Source organism: Cryptomeria japonica, chromosome 1 (genome assembly GCF_030272615.1).
Source record: "Cryptomeria japonica chromosome 1, Sugi_1.0, whole genome shotgun sequence".
NCBI lineage: Eukaryota > Viridiplantae > Streptophyta > Pinopsida > Cupressales > Cupressaceae > Cryptomeria > Cryptomeria japonica.
In genome coordinates, this window is record NC_081405.1 from 427,546,879 (window position 1) to 427,563,474 (window position 16,596).

Here is a 16,596-nt window from a genome sequence, read left to right on the forward strand (position 1 = left end):
GTAACTCTGCTTAAAACAACTCATCTCAAACAAAAAAGTCTAACCATGACATCTTATCTACACTCATTGGTTCCATGCTTCCTTAAAATCTTCATCCTCAAGATGAAAATCTTTCATCTTATCAAACCCAGCCACTACAACCCTCACTTCTACAAGAAATGAGCTTCTCATACTCAAAGCCTCAACAACCTTGTTAGTGTTTTCACTCCCATGATTCAATACAAATCAATAACTCTACAAGAACTTCACCCACTTCACATGTCATTGGCTCAAGTTCTTTTGGTTAGGAATGTCCAAGAGTGCCTGACGATCTATACATAAATGAACTCTTTGAGAAGCAAATAATGACTCCACTTTTTGAAGGCTTGGACAATGGCATAGAATTTCTGATCATAAGTGAAATACTTAAACTTAGCATCCTTGATTTTCTTATTGAAATAGGCTATGGATCGCCCTTGTTAACACTACTCCATCATCTATCCCACTAGCATCACAATCTAGCTACAACACTTTGCTGACGTTTATTGATGCTAATTCTAGTTTCTATGTGACCACATTCTTCAATAACTCAACACTTCTCTTAGCTGCAGTGAATACAACTGAATTCTCTACAATCTTCTCACATGGTGTCAATAATACGGGCACAAATTCCACTAAAATTTTGGACGAACTTTCTCAAAAAACTAGTTATAACATTAAAGCTCCTTGACTCAAACATGCTCTTATTAAAGTAATATTAGTTTATTAGTTTATAATGATCAATTAAGTTGTTAGGATCGGCTTTAGGAATATTATTTTATTATTTTTAGATGAGTTCTTATTGTTTTCTTTCTTAGTTTTCGATATTATCCTTATCATATAGATCTTCGTATCTCTTATTTAAGGATACTTTCACTCCTCAATAAATATCGAACATCTTGGTACTCATCTTGTGTTTTTATTTTCTGTAATATGGTATCTAAGCCCAGGGCACACACTCATAATCGGTGAACATGTGAGATCTATGGACTATTTTAGTGATGATTCATGCACGTGACATAGAAGAACTTTCCAAGGGAACGTATAAGCATTCAAACAAGGGTTTTTGGCAATCATTTCATAAAATTGTAGGTCTATATTGCTGAAATCCGGAGATTTTTCTTGGACTTAAAATCACGCCATTTGGATGCATAATCACAATAGGCTACTGTGGAAAATTGTGATTTTTTTCTCTACAAATTCGTGGATTTTTTCAACAGCAGCAAATCGCATCATTTTGTTTGCAAGTTGCATCGAATTTTTTCTACCAAATTGTCATGTCCCCTCCTCCTTAGACATCACTCAATTGCACAATTTTGCCTGTTAGCCATCTCTACAGGCAAATGCAGAGGTTAGGAGGTGATTGGCTAACCAAGGGGGACTTATACTTAGTCAGTTTTGGCCTTGGTGAGCTTACTTTATGAAAAACTTTATAATATTATATTATAAAGTTACTTTTTTCTAAAATTAGAAAAAGTTAATAAAAGTGACTTAATAGGTTGCTTAATGATTTAATAAGTAACTTTATTTTGAAAATCACCTTGCACAACTCCCTAGGTGACAAAGTCATTTTAAAAAAGTGGTCAATTTAATCACGAGAAAGCAACCCTCAAGGTGGGTGTAGCTTTATGAGGGGAAAAGAAAAGATTCCATTGGAATCTTCAAAAGATGCCTAGAAGGGTTCGAATTAGGGCTAGAAGCATAAAAGAGCTTTTGGGGATTCATTTGAACATTATGTTATGGTGATTTTTGGAAAATTCTTCATCTTCAGCAGGTCTGTAGCACTTGGCCAGAATTCTGGAGCGGGTTTGGGGACAGAAACCTTCATTCCAGGGTGTTAGGACGAAATCCCTTGCACCAATCAGCAATTTGTTCAGCAAAGGAAGCTCTTATCAGGTTATTAGAACCAAACTCAAGAGCTAATTGGAGTAATACAGCATCATTAGGATCTGATTTTCAGACCTGAGCAGGAGTAAGAGACATTTCATTGAAGATTGTGCCATTTTGGAGCCAGCCGTACGGTTCCCAACTAGCCATACCATTTCAGCTTGCCTGGGGTTTCAATAAAAATAAATAGAGGGGTTTGCAGCTGGTTTTTTGTTCAAAAATTATTGTCAGTAGTTAATGTTGTTTATAATTAGGGCCTGGCGGATTCCAATTACCTTGGGCAACATTGGAATCCGCCTAAGGGGGCCAGCTCCTTCTCCATTATATAGGGCCAGGCCCTATACCTTTCGGCTCTCCAAAAGGTCCCCACACTACACCTTGATAGGGTCGACCCTATGCTCTACACACAAAAGAAATTAAATGAATTAAAGAAATTAAAAGGATTAAGCCGACTTGATTAGGAGTGTTTGCTCTCCTATAAATAAGACATATACCTCTCACAATATTATTCAATGCAGTCCTCAAGTAAATGCGAAATATATCCTTCTTGTGTAGCGAACTCCTTTACAAGCAGCAGATCACAGCGAGCTTCATTCATAGGTAGCAGATTATCAGTTAGGTTACAGCGAACTCCATGTATGTGCAGATCGCAGCGAACTCCATGTATGTGCAGCAGATCTAATTGATGATCACAGCATGTGCAACAGATCTAATTGGTGATCACAAGTTACCATCATAGACAGGGATCTCCATTGAAGACTCAAGCAGAGGACTATCACTGTCAACAAACTAGCTGTGTAGTCTTCTATATCATCTTCCTTGTGACTGCAACTTCTATACTCCAGATAAGTGTGTAATTGTCAATTGAATCTAAAAACCATAATCAGATCTGAGGATCTTTTCTGGCTGGGTTTTTCCTCCTAGGAGGTTTTCCCAGGGTAACTTTTGTCTTGTCTCTTTTGCATTCATTTCTTACTATGCTTAAATCTGAAAACCAATAAATCTAATTAACCTAGTTAGAAACAAATTCTGATTTTCTGAGTTTTATCTAATCTGAAAGTACTAAAATTAACAGTTAATAAGAAGATATTAAAGATTTGTTTGGTGATATTACATCATTCTGGAGCTATGTCAGCAAAACAGTGAGGAAAATTGGTCATTCCTAGAGATCCTGCCTGGCAAGATTCTAGAAATTGCACTGAACCTGAGATTTCTTCATAGATTTGTTTTTGGTAATTATCTTGGAGGTGAATAAAGCTCATTGGAGTTATTAGTTGCAGTTGGAAGGGCTTCTATCATTCTTTCTAGCTAATCAAGCTAATAATTCTCCTTCAATCCTAGCGCTAGATGCCTGGTAGGCCATTATTGGCTTTGATTGTTGAAAAATAATTATTTATTTCCATTTGTTTATTGCTGTTAAATAAAATCAAAAGTCTGCGACTTAATTTCAATCAATTATTCTTTATGAATTTGCACTTGTATTCATTTCTACATTGTCGAAGTTTCAAGCATAAACCTCAAAAAATCCCAAAAACACAAAACTTTGAATTGAAAACCAAACCATTTTTCGCTGGCCAAAGAACTTGATTGAAACAAACAAATCAGATTGTGCCAATATCTCAGTTGGCATCTTTCACAAATCGTACCCCTTTCTTTTAAAAAACACACTATTTACTAAGAATCAATCCTTGTTTTTTGTTTGTAAAAGTGCACCAGGATTGTTTTTTGTTCACGCTACAATTTTTTCCACATTTTTTCAGGTTGTTCAGCAATGCTTTAGGGTTGCAAGGCTGTCAAAGCCACAATGCCTAGGTTTTAAAGAATTTTTAACTATTTTCTATAAAATTGTGGAGCTGTTCGAACAGTTTTACACCTAATTTTTTTATTATTTTTATCAGGTTTTCCTACCATTTTTCTATGCAGCTAGGGTTTGGCAGCTGATTTTTGACATTTTTGACAATTTGTTTGATATAATCATGAATTTTTCTTTTTGGTTTGGATTTTAGCCATTGTTCCACGAAGACATGTCCTTCCTAAAATCCTGACGTTTTTGGGACAAGGATGTGGGGACACGAGGGGAACATCCCATCGCCACCGCTGAAACCTTGGGGACAGACATCCCACCGCCATCAAAACCTTGGGAACTCCATTGAGACGAAGGGAACACTTGGACGTCTCAAGGACGGCTAGACATCTCTTGATCGTCCCGAGGATGCTTAGAAGGATCCCACAGCTAGAGTCAAAAAAAAACTAGGGCCAAACCCTAATGGCCAATGGGCCCCACTAATGCCTCCTAAACTCCATTTAGCACTCCAAATCCCTCATTTTTTCTCACAAATTCATTTCGACGGCTAGGTTGAGGAGGAGAAAAAGAGCAAGTGAAGTAGTGAAAGAGTGTATTGAAGTGTTCCAAGTGCAAGAGGGGTGAGGAGGAGCAAAAAAAAGAGCAAGGAGAGGGATTCTACACCAAGTTTGAAAGATTTTCCAAGGATAAGGTAGGATTCTATGAATGTTTTTTGAACTTTTTTTTTTTAATAGTTTCATTTTCAAAATTCAATTTTATTCTAAATTTGATTGACATGGCTACAAGTGCATATTCAATAATTCATTGCAATGTTCATTGTTCACTGTTCATATGTCATCAAGATTCAAAATTGAATTAACTTTTATTTTCAAGTTTGTCAAACTAATCTGAAACTTTTGTGTATCCTCTACTTTTGCGCTTCATGCGACCTAAAATAAGAAAACAAAAAGTGAAATCCTTGGTTGACAAAGATCAGGACCCACAATTTTTTCTTTTGTGTATCCTTCGCTTTTGCACTTCGTGGGACCTGAAGCAAGAAAAACAAAAAGAAAATTTGTCTTAAACTTTGCATTATGTTGCAACTTGCATGCATAGTTTGAATTTTAATTTAATAATTATAAACTTATGAATTTGATTGCAATATAACAATGAGTTCTTCTGACATGAGTGAGGATGAGGTTCAAGTTCACAGTGAAAGTACCTAATCCAATTATGCAACTGAGGCTGAGGTTAAGACAGGTGACCATGATGATGAAATCCAAACCACTAGTTCCAAGGTGAGTGCAGCTGCTATTACAAGTACTATTGATTGCCCCTCCACATTATTGGCAGAGTATGCTAAGGGTCCTTTTGATTGTAAGTCTCCTTTGAAACAATTTGCAACAAAATTACCAAGCAAGGCTAGGACATCTAGGGGGCACAAGGTTATGGAAGTGAAGACAATGAAGCTGCACCTATATCTACTTCTTTGTCTCACAAGCTGCAGGGTCATCAAGGTTAGCCACATGGTTCTACTTCTACTTTGCAGAGGCAAGTTAAACATATGTTAAGTTCTTCAAAGGCCTATTGCACACGGTTGCCTATGCAATGAGCCCCAAGTGACACAAGCAAAGGTTCGGTAGAGTTACACCCACACAAGATGCTAAGGTAAAGGCAGGTTTCTTTAGGACCATCAAAAAAATGTATGATTTTGTAAAGGCCAACATCATTCGTACTGAGTGGACAAAATTTGCCACTCTTAGGAGTTATTCTATGGTGGCCAAAATGGATATGGCAACTATGGCATAGGAGGACCCAATTTTGGGGTGGGAATTGCCATGGATGGATTTCTTTGACTACCACTCTAGCCATTTGATTGTTATCTCGGGTTTCTAGTTCTTCAACTTCTAAGAGGAACTGGTTTACTTATAGCTTCATCCTCTCTCTTAAGAGGAACAAACTTACCTCTAGGAGACCAGCAACACAATGGGATATAGAGCTAGAGGAGGTAGCATAGACTGATGATATTGAAATAGTTACACAGACAGGGCTAGTGTTATTAGTTTGGCGAAGCTTGACCATGTGTCCACTTCCAACAGTTTTAGTGATGAGTTTAGGGATGATTAGAGGCCAAACTTCACCTCATTTTGTTATTTTCTCATCATTGTACTTATTGTAATCATCATTATGAAATATTGAATATAAATTTCGAATTCAACATTTTCATTGTTCAAACTTCAATGTTAATTTTTAATATACTAATAAGTACTATAATAGTATTTAATTATTTTAGTTTTTGCTAATTTGCCAAAGTCTCATTGGTAAATTCAACATTATATATTCTACATATTTATATAACTACTTTTTCAAGTACTATATGTATATCAGCATCACCCCCCATGCCTGTAATGTCCCCTAATTAGTTACACTTTAAATTAACCTAAATTTGTCCAAATCTAAAATAGGTGATTAAGTTTTATGGGAATACCTTTGTATACTATTTTCCTGCAACACAGAATTAGAGAACACATATGAAGAAATACTTATAAATCTGAAACATATACTAGTGAATTATATTGAATAATATCAATTCTGCTGTATTAGTTACCATTAGAATTTCTGAGGTGGCCCAATGTATGTTGGAGAATAGTAGTGTTCCAAAGAAAGTTTGGACAAAGGCAGTTTACAATATTGTTTATCTTCTCAATAGATCTCCAACACAAGCAATGAAGGAGAAGACCCCAGAGGAAGCATGGTCTAGGAGGGAACCCACGGTGAGACGTCTTAAGGTTTTCAGCTCTACTGCATATGACTGGAATCGATATGCAAAGAGAACCAAATTGGACTTGAAGAGTCATAAGTTAGTGCTCACAAATTACAATAACAATCACAAAGCCTGTAAGTTGACTGATGTGGACACTGACATTTTGATGTTCAGCAAGGATGTTGTGATCGATGAAGTTGGGCCTTTTCATCTCTCTTTTGAGGCCAAGCTTACAAAAGATCCATCTCTTATGGCTAAGGATTTAGATGCTCATCTTCCATTGGCTCCACCAAAAAGCGAGAAATTCTAATCATGAATCTCATTCTAAGCATGTGGAATCTCCCAAGGTAGTTCTAATAAAAAATGATTTTCTTGAAGAGAACCGGATCAGCAACCAAATAACAGAGAAATGGGCATCCAGTACATTTTTTTCCAGCACATCTAAGCTTTAATATATTCGTTTGTTGCTAGCTTCCAGTGCATTTTTTCACTGTAATGTCAATGAATGTCATTACAAATTCTTCCAATGTGGTTGTATCATGGACATGGCCATTGTTGAAGAGACTCTTGCCAATCATCGGTAGGATAGCGCCTTCCATTGGCAGCACCAAAGAAGACTGCCCCAATATCTGAGGTGGCATTGATGCAGTCGTGGTTCAAAATGGCCACATATACTTCCTTTTGCCAAGGAGCTTTAATACATTTGTTTGTTGCTAGCTCCCAAAGCATTTTTCTCCCTATAATGTCAATGAATGTCATTATAATTCTTCCAAAATAGTTGTATTGTGGACATGGCCATTTTTTAAAATACTCTTGCGAATCATAAATAGGATAGTGCCTTCCATTGACAGCACCAGAATGTTGAACAACCAGTCAATCTGCTGCAACAAATTATTTTCCTTGCATTCGCACTGCTTCCTTGTGATGGTGACTCTACACTCCATTTTGCAAATATTAATCAAGTGCATTTTATGTTTCAATTATCAATCAAGTAAATTTTAGTGTGATGACATCTTTATATTTTAATCACTACTTGCCAATAATATTAAATACTACAAGTAACATATTCTTAGTGTATAATTATTAGATATATATTTATATTTTTTATCATTTTTCTTATTTTATATTCATTTAGTAAAAATAATTAAGTTACTTAATAATATAATAATACTATTTGTGCAATTATAATTCTTGATTTAATTAAAAGAAATATATAAAGTAATAAAACCATCATATGCATGGGTACTTTTTTTCACATGTTAATTTATATTACTTCGTTATAAATATAAGGTTTAAAAATTGTATTACTTTTACGATTATTAAGAACTTTTACAAGTATTCCACCTCTTGTTTGCCCAGATTTCATGTTTTCTTTAACATCTCTTTTTAAAGACTACTGCTGCAATCTGGTAATCATTTTCTATCATCCTAAGATCCTAACAATGGATCACAAAGTGTGATCCAAAAAATTGGTGTAAACAAAAATTGCAGTTTTTTTCTGAAGCTCTTACTTACAATAAATAGCATTGCCATGCATTTCAAAGTAGTGTAATTAAATTATTAATTCAACTATGAGTTGACTTCACACTTCTAAGTATTAAGTTATTAATACTGCTTGCATGATATAATGAATTTACCTTCACAATCATTCTATGCAAGATTTAGTATTTGCTTAGTATCAACTGTAATCTATGAAATCATAAAAGTACCTTAATTATTGGCTCTCCATCTGTAAAACCACTTATGCCCCGCTCATGAAAACTTTGCCCTGGCAATAAGACCTCCAAAACAATACAGTCAAAGAAAAGAGTAATCCCAACCTTTATACAACAAAAATAACTGCAAAGCATCATCAATGATTCAATCTACATCATAAATTGGAATTAACTTTAGATGTAATGATCAGGAATTCACAATTGCAGAAAAAAATAGCTTTATACTCTGATTCTAGTATATAACCTAAGTCAAAAGTTCATGTTCAGACTCACATTCAAAAAGGATGAAATTCAGAACAAGTTTGTCAGCTGATAAAAATTGGGAAAAAAAATCATGATTAAGTTCAAAAAATAGAAATACACATTTTTTATTATTTTTATTTTAAACAATCGATGGTCCATATCATCTAATCAATAAAATAAATAAAAAATAAAATTATAAAACTGAAGTATCAATGTTTATAATTATAAATTCATATTTATTAAATAAGTGTTTATAAACATTCAAATTCATATTTAAAATATAAATTTAAATTGAGGATGTGCAAAATTGTGGTTTCAACCACAGCACATGAGTATAAACTCTCCTAATTTAGGGAAGGCTCCCCCTTTTATAACACTTAACTAGAACTAATCTAATCTAAAATGGAGGGGACAACAACCTTTTCTCTTGTTTCAAAAAAGATTATATTCTTTCCTCTTCAAAAAAAAGAAGCAACAATTTTAAAGTAATAATAGCAGCAATTTAAAATAAAACCAAGAGAGGAAATGAAGTTTCCTGAAAGCACAAAGACTTCCGTCACCTCCTTCGGGACGGGAAAACAACAAACAAGCACAAAGTCTTGAGTTTCTAAATTCCTATCTACCCTTTTCAAAATGATGAAATAAGAGCAATGTACAGCATATAGTAGCGCAAAGTCTGCAAGTATGTTGCACCTTCATGTCACTTTAGATGGGAATTACTACAAGCACAAAGTCTTGCAACTCTTCTCAACTTCTAATAACAAACTAAACTAATTCCACTTTCGATATTTGCAGCACAAAGTCTACAGATATTTAGAGTGAAGCTCTTCTTAACAATTTTCCACAAACTCAAGCAAGTACAAAGGAATGTTCCAATATGACATAAGAACACAAAGTAGGGCTTCAACACAAAGTCTGAAATTCCAACTCTTTGATATTACTTGAGAGAAAACAATTTACAACTTCAAAGCTCAAAGTCTTTATGAGTGCAAAATTCTGCAGAGTTTTCTTGCTTGCCAAAAAGATAAAAAATTACATCGAGCACCCTCATGTATATATAAAAGAGGGGCTAAGAGCAAAATGTGGGAGAAGTCTAACTAAATAAGACTTACTCCACAACTAACTAACTAACTATGACTTATTCAAATTACAATTCTATTGCTAACCAAGTTGTAATTTGTTTACATGTAATTACAATTTACAAGGTTACAAGTAAAAGTTCACTTGCAATCATGAATCCTGACATTACATGTAACTTGTCGAAAAAAAAATGCATAAACACAAAAGCAAGTGTCAAAAGACACTTTTTATTATTTTCCATCTCTGGCCATGAGAGATTGGAAACTATTGATGGATTTCTGCAACTCATTTGTATCAGGGCCCGCTGCATTCCTGGCAACCGCAACAGTCTTAATGATAACATCATAATATCTTACTGCTGCCTCTCTGTGTCCTTCAAGTACGGTCTGCATCTTATTGAAGAACACTTGATAATTCACAAACTTATGGATTGAATTCACAGTAAACTGTTCTAATTCAAGCTCCTGGTGAAGACTTGATACCATTTCAGTGACTACCAAATCTGCGGCAAGCAACTCTCCATCATGACTTTGAATTTTGCAAGACATCTTGCCAAAATTAGAGAGTATGTCCTATTCGACTTCGTCACTCATTTCAAGTGTAACTTGAACATCTTTGATGAGATCTTTGATAACCAGTGACTTGTTTGACAAAAGTTCATCAAATTCTATATATCTCTCACTACCAAGTATTACCATATTGTCACACAAGATTTCTAATTTAATACGATCCATCCCATACCAGATCTTCAAATCTTTTTCAATTGAATCTAGACTTTGGTTAAAAGTTTCCAAGGCTGATTCAGTTTCAATTTTACTGCTCTTACATTGCTCAACGCGTGCAATGCTTTCTTCACCACTTGAATACTCTGATTAATCCGCTGATCTACCCAAGAATCAACTGCCTTAGCCTTCTGAGCAGCTTTCTCTAATTGCCTAATAGACTCTTCAAATGTGGAGGAGGTTAAAGGATCAACCTGTTCTGAAGAATTAGTGATCTTTTGGATCACTGCGATGAGTTGTGAATTCTTCTCTTTGAGCTCATTCTTCTTTGCTAGCAGCTCATCATAAATTTGGACCAATGAAGCAACTAAATCTATGGCATCATGCATGATACCTATATGTGTTTGTTTCCCAAGTTCCACCCTCGTGAGCCTATAGTCTATCAGTTGCATTTCTTCTGGTGGTTTCTCAACTAGAGGCTCTGCAACTTCCGCATATTTCATCTCGTTGCTATCAACCACCACCCGCGAGACTGTTTTTGCCTTCTTCCTGACCCTTGGTTTAGGTTTTTTGAGCTGCTGAAAATCAAATATGTCTGGAGAGACCTCCTGCTTTTTCCTTTTAGGTGTAATCGAACTCAACCAAGTGGGTAGTTCTAATGAGTTCACATCTGAGATTGCAAACGTGGTTTGAGAAGAAACAGGTTCAACCTATACCACAGTTGTCACTCTAGGAGGAGCTTCTATCTAGACAACAACAAGCGTCTGCTTGGATGACAAATCATGGCTTGCTTCTGTCATGAACTTATCAAAACTCATGGCAGAAGTATCAATCTCAGAAAGAGAAACATTATACAAGAGGGCATATGAGGGGTTCACATCAAACATATTCTCAAGACCATTGTGAGAAGTCTCAACTGGTACTTATATGCTGGTACAAGCAGATGTCCTTGGTTCCACAGGTTGCACATGAATGGTAGAGAAAGAATCTACATCCGTATCAATTGGGGACATGGGTACATCCAATGATAATTGGGGAAGGGCTGAATGAGGAGAATCTGAGCCAATAGAAGGAGGTGATCCTGCTATATTATCCTCATGGGTATCATTGCCAGCATCAATAACCTGTATTTGCACTTCTGGCTTTTCCTTCCCTTTCAGTGACACTTCTGGTGGACGAATAACTAAAGCCCTATTGACCCTTAGCTTAATTATAGTGCTGGAAGAGGAAGCACCTTCTTTAGACTTGATCCTAACCTCAGATCTTCGCCCAACAGGTCCAGCTGTATCAACTTTTGCTCCACCTTTGACCTTGATAGTCTTGACATTATTGTTCTTCAGCCAAGCGTTGGTGTTTGCAAGAATGGGCTGAAATCTATCAAAGATAGAGTCACATTCCTTCTTTGACCATCGAAGAGAAGGAAGAGGGGCTTCAGCGACCCTTTGCTCTATGTACTCTAGATCAAGAATTTTTCCATCATCTACCATCCCTTCTGTAATCCTAGTCAAATCAAGATCTGCAATCTACTCCAAGGTAAGTCTGTTGTAGTCCATTCTTCTGATATCTTCTTCATTGCGAAGATCGACCCATATATCTTCAAGGCGATGAACATGGGTGAAGGCCCTCTTGATTTTGTCCTTCATCCCTCGATAATCAAAATCTTTCCTCTCCTTGAACTTCCTCAACTTAATTTCTTGAAGTTCAGTCTCCATTGCCTTGGCTCTTGCTGAGGTGTTCAAAGAGTACCGACCGATCTGTAATGGATTATGAGAGGAAATATTGATACCTAACTTGTGATTGGCAAGTTTTATTGCATGAACTGTCATCAACTATCTTGCCAACTCCGTCAAAAGGATCTTGTCAGTGGGATACCGGGGTAACATGTATGGCTGTCCTTCAAAACATCCAACTCTCATGTAGGTGAAAGTTGGAAACTGCAAGAACAAACACCCGTATTCATTCACTTTCTTCCACGCTGCCTCGGAGACCCTTCTTATTTTGAGTGTCTTGTCAAAAAGACACACGAAGTGACCAAAGAACGCACCTTGCACCCTTATGTGATGAATCATGTTGGGCCTTAGAGTCAGCTGCTCATAGTACTTCCACACTGGCACCAACGACCTGTCACCCTTAGTAGAAAGACCAGGAAATTGTTTGAGGGATGTCGCGATATACACCAAGTATGAATTCATATAGAAAGTGAGGGTAGTGGGAACTTGCGACAGCTGCTCACACAGGTTGTCGCTGATGACTTCTCCCCAGAAAATGTGTGATTGCCCCTTCCTCACGATCACAATATACTTGTACATCGAGATTTCAAACATGTTAAAGTGTCTCAAACCCATTATCCTGTTGAGAAGGGTTATCATGTCGCCAACTTCTTCAATGAAGTCGCAGCAATACAACTTGGGCCATCTAGAAAAGCAAGTCCTGGGAGTATTAAGCCACTTGGCATTGATGTGTCTAATATAATCGGATCTTCTCTGGTTATAATGATCCATAGCACTCTTCATTGTGATGTCTGCATACACTAGAGCTACGGGGACTTCGAAAACCTTGTCAAAATGGTCTCTGCATCTAACTTGATAATGACATTCTCATTGTCATCTCTGATTGTTCTAGTCTCCTTATCAAAATGAGATGCACATGCAAGTACGAACTCGGGTTCTAGGGCAGCCACTAGGAAAGATGAGACCAAATGAATATGGTTGTTCAAGAGCAACTGCATCCCATGTGTTGGCGAACCCTCTGTTCTTTCTAAGAGCTCGGACATGTCCACATGTCTGATCTCTGTGTCTTGGATCTCATCAATAAAAGAGACCACCTGAGTGGGAGCAATCTCATTTTGATATTTGTCATACTTATATTTCATCTTCTTGTCTGAAGGAGATGTCGGCTCTTTTGTCATCGAATAGGAACCTGCAACAATGTGATGAAAACTTAAGAGGGTAAGAACATCTTCAACAGCAATTGAGGATTCCATAGTCTTCAAACCTTGAAAACCAATGCTCACACCACAACTTGGGAAGGATTTTATCATGAAATAACTTGGACTGACTCAAAGATGCCTTATGTATGAGCTTGGACAGCGATGGGAAGGAAAATCGGATATCATGGGGGTGACTGCAAGTGAAAAATCTTTCACAATTCGCACTTGTAATCGGGTCTCTAAGACTCGATTGCAAGTAGAATGGTAAGGTTTGAAAGCAAATGAGGATGAATACTTGTAATTGGGTCTTGTAATCTCGATTACAAGTAGCTAATATGTGTCATGACGTCTTGGAAAGCATCTTGGCATGGAGGGATATGACTGCAAATGAAAGGATCTCACCAAGTTAAGGGGTAATGATAATTTTCATGCTTGCAGTCAAGTCTTAGAGACCCAATTGCAACTATGCAAGGGTAAAATGATGCTATTCAAACTTGTAGTCGGGTTTGTAGAGGTCTTGAGGACCCGACTACAAGTATAAGTCTATTTTTACTTAAAGACTTGCACTTGATAAAGGAGAACCTGACTACACTTGAAGCATGAATTGGGGAATGAAAATCCGACTAGCATCTTTATTGCAAAAAACTAAGGACACTTGTAATCGGGTTGTGAAAACCCAACTACAAGTATATAAGTTAAATTTTAAAGAGAAAATAAGCTTGCAATCGGGTTATTGAGACCTGATTGCAAGTATCTTAAACTTGCAAGTAATATCACCAAAATCATTAGCGCAAATTAGAGACGCAAAATGCAAACTCTCATCAACCAAAAAAAAAAATGGAGCAAGGGGAAAGACGCGAAATCAACTACAAGATTATGCACAAAAAATGAAGCAAGGAAAGCTACTATCATTCAAACAACATGAGAAATCGCAGAAACCCTAACATAAATCATCAAAGAAATGGCAAGAGATGCTCATACCTGAAAGAGAAAGACGCTTAACCAAGAACGCGAACTTGGAAAGAAGAACAACGATTCTTGGAGATGCAACTTCCAAAGACTCATATAACTGATTTAGAAAGGAAGACTCCCATTAGAATGCAAACTCCTCACTCATAAATGCACAACCACTCCTCCAATGAAATCGGAATTTGCCATAGAATGAAAAGAAAAATGATCTCTTCACAAGTTCTTGTGGTCGGGTTATAAATGACCCGATACAAGTAGATGAAGATTCTACTTTCAAAATAAAGAGATAAAACTCATGATCGGGTTATAAGCGGCCAGATATAAGTGCATTTAGAAACACTTCTTTTCATTAAAAAGTGACTTAACTTGTAATCAGGCCATAGGGACGCCATAGGGACCCGATTGAAAGCTAAGCACTTTATATTTACTAATGTAAAGAAGCACTTGTAATCGGGCTTTGAAACCCTCGATTACAAGTGAAGTCACTTTTAAAACCTTTTCTCTAAAATCAGGTTTTAAAAGACTGATTACAAGTGAAGTCACTACAACTTGTTGTTAAGAGGGAAAGACCCCCACCTTGCACTAGAGGCCTCCAAACCCGATTTTACACTAAAAGGTGCAAAAACAAGACTAAAAACAATAAAAACTAGCCAAGGAAAACAAAAAAAAAAACACATACTCAAAATAGGCATAATTTGAGACAAATTTCAACCTTGAAAAGCGTGCAAAGGGATACGAAAGCATGAATTTTAATGAAAAACTCAAGGGGGTTGCCCACATTTTGTTCTTGTATGACAATTTGTCTGGCAAGATGGCTTCCATATTAATATGAAATTATACTACAATAAATTTGATGTTTTAACATGTTGAGTATTTAATATAACTTAGATGTTGGCCTGATAAGGGGCGAGGATTAATGATTGATTATCATTAAAAAATTCTTAAATTATCATTTAGTCTATGGATTTGTTCTTGTACATTTGGGTGGTGAGATGGCTTCCTTGTGTGAATGATATCATGGCATTGCATCTATTAATGCCCAACTGTTGAAATGATAATGAAGCATGCAAAAGCATTTTAAAGGAGCAGCAATTGGAAATCTGTGGTAAGGAATAATGTCTGTCAATGATTTTTGTGAGATGGCGTCTGCATCAAAAGGTGAGCCTAGCAACCAGAAGTGAAGAGTTATGGTGTGATCTGGAAGGGAAGAATCAAGTGACTATGGTCTTGAATGCGACTAATGTCTCTATGAAATTCATACATTACATCTCTCAAAAGATATCCAATCCTACCATGAGGATCTGGATGTTGTGTATGTGGCCTTTGGCAAACAAGATGGATGCCAAGTTTACGATAAATATTTGTGCTGCCATGGAGGACCTGATGTTGGATACCATAGGGCACTTTAATGTGTTTGTTGTGGCTCACAGTTTACATTATGTGAACATTGCATCAATCACACAATAATGCAAACTTCAAAATACAGAAACTTACAAGGAAACCTTTGAATCAGTTTGTCATTCCTTCAAAAAGCTTACAGGGAAACCTCCAGAGTTGCACATCTTAAAACTGTAGGTAAATCAACAACATCTACTATGTTGTTCTGGTATGTTAAATCAGTTTTTCAGTATTTCAAAAACTTCATCTTTATTCCTTAGAAAGACAGTCTGAATATCAATCCTCAATCTTGCTCCTATATTTATAAAAATTCGACTACAAAATTTATCTTCCAGTAATCAGCTTTACTTACAAAAAGCATCCGTCACTTACAATGATGAGATGAAAGATAAGTCTAAATCACTTGTGTTCATCTACATTTTATTTGACTTAATCAGCTAAATAAAATCTTTCAATTTAATCATTATAAGTGAAATGCAAAATAGAATTACTTGAACCCTTTGAACTCTGTCCACACATTTACACTAAACCTGTGTGGATGTTGTAACACCCTTCTAACCCTACAATGGATGAGAAGGTATTATGGTACTGAACCTATGTTTTAGATGCTTAATAGAGTAAGCAAAGGTAATGAGTACATTTGATATCAATTGCTAACTGTTATTAAATATTATGCTAGAATGTGAGTCGTATAATGTGTATGTGTGCGGGCTTGCCCAAACTACGAGTTGCATACTCTAGATGGTATATAGATGAGTAATTAACGAAGCTGTAATATTGGTTACAATGACATTGAATGAGATGATCAGAACCGCCATATGTTTTAGTTGCACTATATATACAAGCATGTTCTAAGCAATTGCAGGTACAGGGCATCGACTTCACCTAGCTCCACAAGTCTGAGCGTGCCCCAACGGTGGTTAACCAGAGATGGCACACTAGCCAATTCCCTTAAGCCTTGCCTGTTGTACTCAGTTGAGTGTGATTTGCCTATGTTGAGACCCGTATTATACCTGTTGAGACCCGTATTATACCCCGGCTACTGCCATTCGGTAATGTCCAATGACCCTAACCCTATGTGGATACCC

At 36.5% G+C, this 16,596-nt stretch overlaps 1 protein-coding gene across 4 annotated transcripts in view; it reads right to left on the reverse strand.

Annotated features, from left to right (window-relative positions):
* Positions 1–16,596, reverse strand: part of LOC131065083 (pantothenate kinase 2) — a 345,145-nt gene that overhangs the window by 323,983 nt on the left and 4,566 nt on the right. For all 4 annotated transcript variants that reach the window (XM_057999509.2, XM_057999495.2, XM_057999488.2 and 1 more), the window contains exon 3: positions 8,162–8,220. In XM_057999509.2, the coding sequence (XP_057855492.2) occupies positions 8,162–8,220 (59 nt within the window). The remainder of the gene's footprint in view (positions 1–8,161; positions 8,221–16,596) is intronic.